The sequence below is a fragment of the Penaeus chinensis genome, chromosome 24 (assembly GCF_019202785.1).
Source record: "Penaeus chinensis breed Huanghai No. 1 chromosome 24, ASM1920278v2, whole genome shotgun sequence".
In the NCBI taxonomy this organism is placed as follows: domain Eukaryota; kingdom Metazoa; phylum Arthropoda; class Malacostraca; order Decapoda; family Penaeidae; genus Penaeus; species Penaeus chinensis.
The window spans coordinates 18,922,593-18,933,458 of record NC_061842.1 but is presented as its reverse complement, the minus strand read 5'-3'; the positions used below and the strand labels follow the sequence as shown (position 1 = coordinate 18,933,458).

Sequence of the window (10,866 nt, the reverse complement as noted above, 5' to 3'; positions counted from 1 at the left end):
CGCATATATTTATGCCATCACATTGGGAGCTATATATGATATACTCCAAAGATTACACAACTGCCTCGAGATAATATTTCCATAACTATGGGAATGTTATCATCTCAGAAAAAGTTCAATACTAGTGCAAACACAATAGCAAAATCAAAGAGCACGTTTAATACGGAATCTTTTAAGGTAATTCATTGAATTTTCCACACTGGCACATCTGAGTCTTTAGTTGTTTTAACTTTTATTTATAATTATTCAAATCAAATATCATTCCGCACAAAAAACTTTTTAACAGCTGTTTGTATTTTCAGCAGCTACCAATTCTTATATACATTCTAGTACCTTCTTTCAAATCAAGAGTGGAGATTAAATCATTAAAAACTTCCTTACATAGTTCGAATTCAATAACCCAATATTTTATTTTGATTCTCTGAAGTGTTTTTTTTTACATCTTGAAACCAAATCTAGTGTTACTTCTTAGTCTTGCTCCTTTTTAGTAATGAGTGCCCATTGAAGTTTTTTATTAATGATCATCTTTCTTAATTTAAACTCATGAATAGGGTTAAGATTTCTTCTTCCTTATTATATTAATTTCTTTTATACACAATCTTAATGACTTTTTCACTATATATCATTCTCCATATATACTTTTCTGCCAGGCCAGAAGAGAAAGAAAGAACTTAGAACTCATGGTTTTTAAATAATGGATTCATTTTGAATGGATGTCAATATTCAGTTGTGGTTGCACTTGTAACATATTTTATAAAACTGAATGAATTTCCATTCTTGAACAAAGGTAATCCTTTAGCACAGCAAAAAGTGAATGGAAAGTGCTATCACATGCTAAAACTGACATCCACATTTGAAATAAAATTAAGTGACACAGTATCTTTTCTCATTTATTAGCCACACGTAATAAGCAAAGACAATTTATAGATCACATAAAGATTTACAATGAAATTTCTATAAGTAAGAGACAAAAGTAGAAACCTGAACATCTACCTTACATACACTTTTATTTCATCAGATCCAAAAAACAAATGAAACCGTAAGTAATATGTACTTGTGTCTTTTCAAACTGTAAAAAAACAACAACTCTAAAACGATAAATTTCTCTCCTATGAGATCTTGAAAGTAAAGAAAATGGGAAAATCACTGCAACCAGTACATACTTCTTGGGGGGAAAAAAGAGATAAGTACAACCATTCCATTTCCTGTTGTGCTCATTATCACTCTGTAGTAACTGATCATTATAAAGTTAAAAGCACTGATAAATTCCTATCATATTATTGCATGGACAATCGTCTCAGAAATTGGATTATTTTAAATTACTGTGTACTGTTTCAAAAGGACAACTGTGAGTACTGTAATCAACAGGGTTAAAAAAAGAAGGAAAAAAACTTTTCTGTGATGAAAGTCCTTATCCTGAAAAACTTCAAAAGTGTAAAAATATATATATATATATTCCTTTATGAAAACTCACACCAACATACAAGGGTTTATATAAAAACAAACTAGACAAAAATGAAACCTAATCACATCAAAAGTCCTCACAAGACATTCAAAGCACAATGTATGTTATACCAGCCATGTCTGTAATTGTTCACGAGAAATGCTGCGCTAAAAAGGGGAATATGGCAAGAGCTTTGATTTGACACATGAACAGACTGAACATGTTCTGTAATCCATTTGGAAAGTTAGCTGGTCTATTACACAGCAGGAATGCTTTGAAAAATCTGTTTACTGAATCAGGAAGTCACTTCAACAACCATAAAACTCACTTAGCCATAAACATGAAAGATCTCCAAAAATTCTTTGAAGCCTAAGGTCAAAGAAATATATAAAAAAGCAATATACAATTTCAGTTTATGTTAAAGTAAGCATATTAGGTAAAGCCAGTGCCAGTTATATAGTAAAGAGACACAGAAAAGCCAAAACCCTTATTCCCCTAGAAATGGTACATCTGCACTTATTCTCAAGTTATCCCTTTCCCGTATGTAAGCTTACTTATCTGGTCAACATTTGCACATTCTCTTAGCTATAACACAAGCAAAATAAAAATCCAAGGATTAACATACAAACATAATATTTTGTACAGCAGCAAAATATAAAAAAATAAATATGTTCTATAAAGTCTTAACTAACTAAAGAAGCTGCGAGAAAGCTACCTATTACTAAAACAACACTGATCTAAGTAGAGGGTTATACTAGTAAGACAGCTATCTTTTGGAAAGAGTTAATAAGTGGTATTAGTAGATTCACTATCCTGTCACTGTGCATTAATATGAAGTAAAGACACTGGAAAAAAAATGAAATGAAAAAAAAAAAAAGAAAAAAAAGAAAAAAACATACTACTTTGTCTCATCATCTGCACGAGACCACAAACAACACAGGGAATTTAAATCACCAATTATTTAGGAAATTATCAACAAGCCACTTAATGTCATAATCTGCAAGAGGATTAGATTTCCACCTCTTACAAAAGTTTCCTGACCATGTGTAATCTTCAACTAAACCACCTACACTGTGATACAGCTATAATACTGAATTCCAACATGACAAAACAGGTACAAAGCTTGAAGTTCAATTAAGAGACTTCATTCCCATAATAGCTGCTGATTATATTTTTCTTCTCATGACACTTAATTTGTCCCTCACAATAATTGCACTACACAAAAAATCTAACATCAATTGCCAAAGACATACAAGAAACTGGAATGTCTAAATTTCAGTAACAAAATAAAACCTGTTTTATCAAACCTGCAGGTTTATATGACTATATCTTACTCCTTTACATGGCTTTCTTTGGAAAGACCAATATTTATTTTTGTTACACATTTGTGGTCTTTTAAAGAAGAAAAACAAAAACTGTTAAAAAGCAATGCCCTTATGGAGATTCAGACCAGGTCCACGAATAGTACTAAATCTAAACAAGTATACGTAAACTTGTTAAAGAAACTAAGGGGAACAGTAACTTAGAGCAACATCCTTATGGTAGTTTTCAAGGTCTAGATTACCATTACAACTGAGCTAAAATGAAAACTGCTGTCCACTAAAGGTGTAAAGGAATCTCTCTATCATAGTGTAATATAAATAAAAGCAGGATGAGGATAAAGAGGAAAAAGAGACAGAAGAGAGAATTAAAAAGGAAATTTGTAACTCACTCCAAAACCTAACTTCATTGATACCTTGCTATGTAAGCAAGAAAAAAGAACTATTGTTACATGATGATATTTTAATTTGGGAAGACTGTCTTTTAAAAACCTTGACCACTGAATAATTATTTAAGAACTATAACTACCACCATCCTATCTTAGCCCTCCCTTTCAGCAGTATAGTAAAGTTACTACCAGGAAAGGAAACAACCAACTTCAATTAGACTCTGTGAATAGAGGATACCTTTTATAAGGATTTTTTAACAATGAAGTTGATAATCATCATCATCATCATCAGAATTATCAAGAAACAAACATAAATCTGTATCTAATGCCCCGAGACTTATTACTTTACTGTAACAAATTAAAACTTCTTGTATAAAACTAATGTACTTTAACCCTCATGGCCTGGATTGGATTAATAAATCTAGTTGGCACAAAGGCAGAATGAATCTTGAGATGCCTTTTCTAGCACACACTTCAAATTTCTTTCTAGTCTGCATTTTTTTTCTTTTCAAGGCCCTCTATTCTATGATGAATGCAACACGTTCCTCATTTTATATTTCTCAAAGAAGTAATGTAAATATTATTACCTTTCAGCATCACTTGATTTTGTGCTTGTTTGAGCAATTTCTGGCTACCGAGGCTGCCAGCCCTTAAGGGTTAATATCGAATGATAATGTGATTATCAGTCCATTGCCAGATAAATGGGCTGTGGTCAAGAAAGTTTGAGAAATGTTTCTGCTGTCTAAAGAATACTATATATCTGTAATGCTGCTATTAGATTTAATAATAATAGAAAGAGAATGTAATCATAGGATATGCCACAGCTAAATACATAGACTAGGTAGAAGAAAATGAATTGCTTCCATGTGCTATGGAAGAGTACATATACAAATACTTGCATATGTGGAGAAATTGTAACCTGGTAAAAAAGGATAAAATTCTTTAAAATGGTCCAAAAAACATGATCCCAAACCAATTCACTGGAATAAAAACAATGCCTGACTAATTATTTTCAAACTATAATTACTGGTAACTACATAATTCATAAACAAACACATATTTGCTTGGTCTTTGCTATTGCTTTTCTGATTATGCGAATTCATCTCTTTAATGCAGGAACTGCGAATTCTGCATTTACACCTAATAAACTATAAATAGTTTGAGGTATTCTTACCACCCGTGCAGTGTTGAGGGAGCTGCACATATACCTATTGACTGTTGTCCACTTACAATCATCAACCTTTGTTAATTCATCAGAGAATAAAGCTACTCTACAATAAAGATATAAAAAACTGCACAGATCCTTCCTTCCGCTATATATTATGGTTTTATTGGAGTCGTTATGAACAAGCTCGCCTACATATGAAAATAACCTACCGGTTTTCCAATTTGTAAAAATCATATACCATAAGTATTTTAATATAATAAAATCTTTATGACTAATGACAGAGTCTAGTGTGTCATGGTTAAATCTTGTTATTTCGCACAGTATTGCACACTGCAGTGCAAGCTCCACCCTATTCAAGTATGGCTTCAAGAATCTTTCGCAGGATATTCTATATAATTCTGAGTATTTCTTTTTAACCACTTTCCTATTCTGGCTGTAAAGTGCCTCAATTAATAACCTATGTCTTCTTTGGTACCTAATAAGCAATTCACACACTAAAATACAATTACTGACACTGAAGCAGTAACTACATAATAACACTAATGAACAACAATGAAGAGTGATGAGAATTCTCATGAGATTATATGCTAAAAGTTCCACTGAACCCACCAACAGCATCACGTCACTCAAGGCTCTCGCAAGTCTGTACTCGCCCTCAAGCTGTGGCCTTATCGCGTAACATAAATAACTCTGGTGTTGATTACAAAAACAAACCTTACCGCCCTGGCCCACACCATCCCTCGCCCCCTCGCCCTGGTGACACTGGACAGCGGCAATGTAGTAAGGTTTGTACCCTGTGGATCAGTGGAATCGATACTGCTTGCCCGGTTTGAGGTGCACATATGTCTTCTTCATCTCAGCTGTTTCATCCTTCTTGAACTCAGTGTACCTCTCTCCCTTGAGGCTCACAACCTTGTTGTCACGGTAGCGCACCATCTTCTTCCCCTCCTGAGAGAACAAGGGTTAGTTATAATATTTAGCTACTGCAGATTATCTTACAACAAAGGCTTTGAATAATGATGAATCTCTCAAATAGGAGCTAATGAAATCACAAAGAATTGTGATTTATCATGAAAGAAAGTAAAGGAAAAAATAAAAAGGAAAAGTCATCCAAACATTTCTATGAGATGCGTATTCAAAAACTAACAGTGCATTTTTTTAAAATCACAACTGAAATTATTTCAGCATTCTTCATGTACACATTCCTCATGTAAGCATTATGTTACTAAGTAAATAAGCGCAAACAAAAAAATCTTTTAGGACTGCAACTACAAGATAGTTATCAAATGAATGAAATCCAAAGAGAGCTGATACCAACATGACTAAATGAAGTCTGGTACCTCTGTGAAATGAATGAAGTCTGACACTTTTAGAGAATAAGAGATGTCTGATTCCAATATGGTATGAATCCAGTGCCCCACATAATACTTACCCACTTAGGTGCAACAGGCCTATGCTCACGAGCATCGTCATCGTGATCGACAAAACCGTAGCGATTGATGATGGAGATCCGGACTTCTTTGTCATCTATCTTTTTTTTGTTTCCTTTGGCCCCTGGAACAAGCTAAAAAAAAAAATAATGTGAGAAGAAAACAAAAAGAGGAAGAAAGAATTATTAACAGAAGAGTATGACAATAATGAGGAAGAAGGAGGAGGAGGAGGAGGAGGAGGAGGAGGAGGAAAAGTTGGAGGAGGAATTGGAGGTGGAGAAGAGAAAATGATAATAAGAAGAAGAAGGAAAAGGAGAAAGAGAAGAAGAGTTAAATGATGATGAGCTTTATCTTGAATATAACAGACAACTGCCTTAATACAAAACAATAACCTAAAAACAGTAGATAAATTATATGTTGTTATTTATTGCAAGGAGCTTCAATCACCATTTAAAATGCATGATAATTGTAATATTCTGTGGATCAGTTTAAGCTTGTGGTATTAACCCAATGGCGACGGGTCACGGCTATCGCCGTCATAACAATATGCCCGAAATGAGGCGTGCGGCTGTCCGCAGCGGCGCCGCGCCAAAATGCCCCGAGGCAATGATTCGGCTTGATGTACCGAATTCACGCGCTCAGAGTCGGCGCGTTGCCGCCGTTCGCCAGAACGTAGAGTTTTTTTTTATTTTCTATACCCGACGCCATTGGGTTAAAGCTGCTGATAAAAAAAAAATCATGGTACAGCCTTTATGGTGACTGTTGGTAATTGGTAATTATGTCAAAGTCAGATTAATTAGCATATATAAGATTCACTGAGAATTATATTTGATATGATGTTTCTTCATGCACATGAAATTATCATCATCACCATTTTTGCTATTATCATATAAAAGAAAAAGACAAATCTACTTGTAATTTTATGTAATCATACTAACTTTTATCATGACACTAACATCAATTCCTTGTTTCTTATCACATAATCTCTCTTAATGCATCTACATTATTTTCACGACATTGCACAGAAGGACTTACCTTACTGCCTGGTGTAGCCTTGATACATATTCCTTGCTCCTGCCGTTGCAGAATAAGTGTTGTGGCTTGCTCCAGGTCTCCTCCACAGCTAGCCAAGCAATGCTGGACCTCGAGATTGCAGGCTCCAGGAAACATCTCGAGCAAGGTGGCCAGGCCTTCAGAATATTCATCATGCTGTTGGGAAAAGATTGTTTATGTGAGTGCTTTTATGAAAAGCCAGACTAAGATGAAGTAAAACAACAAGACCATCTAGCAGGATAAAGGTTCAGCAAAACATATGACTGTGTTATTCATCCACTTTGATGTTAAAAAAACAGACTCTATCTTGGCCCCAAAGTCACTTCCATCCACCTAGCCTTACATTTCTTATACAAAACAATGAAACTCTCCTTGCTCTCTGAAAGCCTAAGCAAGCTTTAGTGTTATTTTTAACCCATTACAAATAGTACGTCTTATCAAGTCATGGTAAACTATCCCTCAGGATGACATCTTCAGATTCTGCACTTGAGACTGCTCTAAGTTGTGAATGCTAAACAACCATTGCAGTCACTGAGGAGAAAGACTACCTTAAAAAGCTTGGTCATTGAGGTGAAAAAGTCCCTCAACAGCTTTAAAGCCTCTTTTTAGTCTCATTATCTAAACAATCATTTATGCTGCACCCAAAAGCTCCCGTCATGTGTAGGGTAATAGTGTAATAGCTGCATACTAATGTAAGACAAACTTCTACAGATAATCACAGCCTAAAATACAAGATACCTTAGGGACAGGAATCTAGTTCCCCTGAAAATGACAAGGATCCTTGACTTGAGTCCCAGAGTCAGATAAAGACCCAGAGTGATTTTTTGAACCATTATATTTTTCAAAATGTGTGTCTTACATGCAGTCAAATACAGTATATAAAAAAATGGTGTATCAAAGAAAATATTACAAAAGAAAGAGAGAAATAAAAATAAAAAATAAAAACAAAGATGTATGATAAATTGAATTGCCATTTACTCTACTGATCAAAACAAATTCTAGTCACTAATTCTAATGAGGGAACTTTAAATCTTTCTCATTCTCCAAACATATTTACCAACTAGAAAAAATGTGCTGAACTGCTAAACATAAGCAAGCCTGAGTATCAATTCATAAAGCCACATGTACAATGTTCATGTCGAAAAACTTTTTTATTCTGAGAAATGCTTCACAATTACCTCTTCCCCATTTGTACTGCCAGTATCTGGTTCCTCTGATCCATTAGATGTCTCCGAAAGCTTCTGAGATCTTTCACTTGACTCGCTCTTGGACTGTGAAAGTTTGCGCGTCTCAACAGGGAATGACGATATAAGATTGTCCAAAGTTACATCACATGCTATTTTGGCTGAAAGGTAAAATAAAGACTTCAGTTATGTGTGACTTCAACAATTTTTTTCTGTAATAAAAATCATTAATCATTTACCCTGTATATATAAAAATGATAAACTAAATTTGTAAACATAATTAAATACTGATAAAAGAAATAATATCACAGATCATATATAAATGTTGTTTGACATAAAACACATATCAAAATATCAATCTTGGAAATAATCTAAGTAACTGAATATATTCTCTCACAGATTATATGTACATATATATATATATATATATATATATATATATATATATATATATATATATATATATATGTGATGCCAGTAATTCAAAGGCACTGAAGGCATATAGCATTATAAAACTGTAACAGATAAAAGAGCCTTTAAATAATCATAATTAGCACCTTTTTCCTTTTCGTCATTTATCCCCTGCACCATGTCCAGTACCCAAGCTGTCAGAATGTCTTCAGAGATGACATCAAAAGCTGGCACATATGCACTGATCACATCCTTCATGCCCGCTGAGTCAACTTCTTCAACATCTGCTGCCACTTCCTCCAACACACCTGTCACGTAGCTGATCACTATCTCATCTATGCCACTGCAAAGTGCACAAATAGCGGTAAACCATAACTATAGATACATATATATTAGATATATATATAACCCCCCCCCCACACACACACATACATATATAATATATATATATATATATATATATATATATATATATATATACATATCCATATATATCTGTAATATATATAATATATATAATATATATAAAATATATGATATATATATGTACACACACACACACACACACACACACACACACACACACACACACACACACACACACACACACACACACATATATAGATAGGTAGATAGAGATATATGTATATATATATTTGTGTGTACATATGTATGTATGTATATATAGACATTGTAGCTGGATTATAAAAACAACCAAAGACAAATATTATGTTAAATTAGATTATGTTTTATAAGCCACTGAAAACAAAATTGGAATGACTGTTAGTGAAATGATTGAGATTGTTTTTTTTGTGTTATGTTACCTGATAAATTTATGTATCAGCAAATATTCATAATGTGAACACAGGTTTCTGGAAGTATTTGGGACTTAATCACATGTCAGTGAAAATTGTTTGTCAACTTCTTTTCTTCATTTGCTTGACATTTCAGTTTGGCAAAAAAAATTGGTGACCAAGGCACTCAGCTGGTTGGTAGTACTGAATGTCAATCTGGTTTTGAAGGCCTGTATTAGTATCTATACCAAAAGATAATCACACATAATTTCTGTATAACATTTCAATGCTCTAGCAATGTCCTTACCTTATATCTGCTCCAGGAACATGCTTGTGGAGCAGTTTTATGAGATCATTACGAACCGAGTTGGAATCAGCAGTCATGTTGAGGGTGGAATGGGTCAAAACCTGAAACAAATATTTTTTTTTCTTCATTAGTCCCATGGTACTAGGGAGTTCAGACTACAGTCATATACTAAAACTGAAAAATTTACAAATATTTAAAAGAATCTGTGATTCAAATGAGCATTTGTAGACATTTTGTAAAAAATATATACCAGTATCATTTATCATTAATTCCCTTAACGTGCAATTAAATTGAACTTTTTTCTATTGTTTAATAATTGCCTTCTGTACAAAGAGACCTGATATGACAAGAAAATAACAACCAATTGTGGCATACACAAGTGATACTACATATTAACTTACCTGATGATTGCATGTGTCAAATCAAGTGTCATGGAGATTAATTTTATGGAATATCATATAGGTTTCATAATAATCTACTATTTATAACTTATGAGTATAACAAAGCTGTTACAACAAGACTAATGCTAAAAATAAAACAGAGCAAACAAGTGGCAGAAGTGAAAAAGGGTCATAAACAGGACTAAGGACGTGTGGAAGAAGCTGGGAGTTGTGGAGTTAGAACATACTCTGAGAGAAGTGTGGCTAAGGTGGTGCAATCATGAGTAACAAAGAGAAGAGCAATGCAAGGGGGGAGGGTAGAGCAGTTGGAATTGGGGAAAAGCAGGAGTTGCATTAATTGAATGTGGAGGAGTTACATCAAAGACATGAAGATTGTTGCGTGAGTAGGAAGTGGATGACAAAGTGGATCTACTATGATAAGCCCCATTTCGGGTGCTTGCAGACGATGAAGGAGGAAGCACTAACTAGAACATTATTTTGGGAATCAGGTGAATAGTTATCAAACTATAAATAGGTATCCTAAAACAGAATAATGCCTTACTGAAATTCATCCCTCAGAAGCCTATGCTAGGGTATGTTTAGGACTTTTCACATAAAATTTAGGTTTGTCTTAGTCTGCTATTTGGTAATCATACAGAATGGGACCACATCAAGCAATGCCATGGCCTCAAGGCTCCACATTCTAGCAAATGCCAACACATCTCCAACAAGGTACATTCTCATAACAGAGATAGAACTGGTTACTTATTAGATGATAACTTGCCAGGGAGGTATATAACCCCTAAATGCTGTGCAGTGGAAGTAACAGCACTGCTTAAATGTATAGGTCTAACAAGTGACTTTAAAGCCAGAATTCCAAGCCTTAGTCTAATTTCTGAACCAGATTCAAGGTAGAGATTAATGTTCTTTTATTGAGTCTTCGTGAACTGTCTTGGGAACTAGGAGAATCAGACCTGGTGTTCTTTG

At 34.1% G+C, this 10,866-nt stretch overlaps 1 protein-coding gene across 1 annotated transcript in view; it reads right to left on the bottom strand.

Moving 5' to 3' along the window:
• Positions 1-872: 872 nt before the first annotated feature.
• Positions 873-10,866, bottom strand: part of LOC125038115 (CUE domain-containing protein 2-A-like) — a 12,069-nt gene continuing 2,075 nt past the window's right edge. The window contains exons 2-7 of the mRNA XM_047631419.1: positions 9,500-9,600; positions 8,545-8,741; positions 7,982-8,148; positions 6,786-6,959; positions 5,753-5,884; positions 873-5,268 (exon numbers count right to left, since the gene is read on the bottom strand). Coding sequence (XP_047487375.1) covers positions 5,122-5,268; positions 5,753-5,884; positions 6,786-6,959; positions 7,982-8,148; positions 8,545-8,741; positions 9,500-9,576 — 894 coding nt within the window. The 5' untranslated portion in view covers positions 9,577-9,600 and the 3' untranslated portion in view covers positions 873-5,121. The remainder of the gene's footprint in view (positions 5,269-5,752; positions 5,885-6,785; positions 6,960-7,981; positions 8,149-8,544; positions 8,742-9,499; positions 9,601-10,866) is intronic.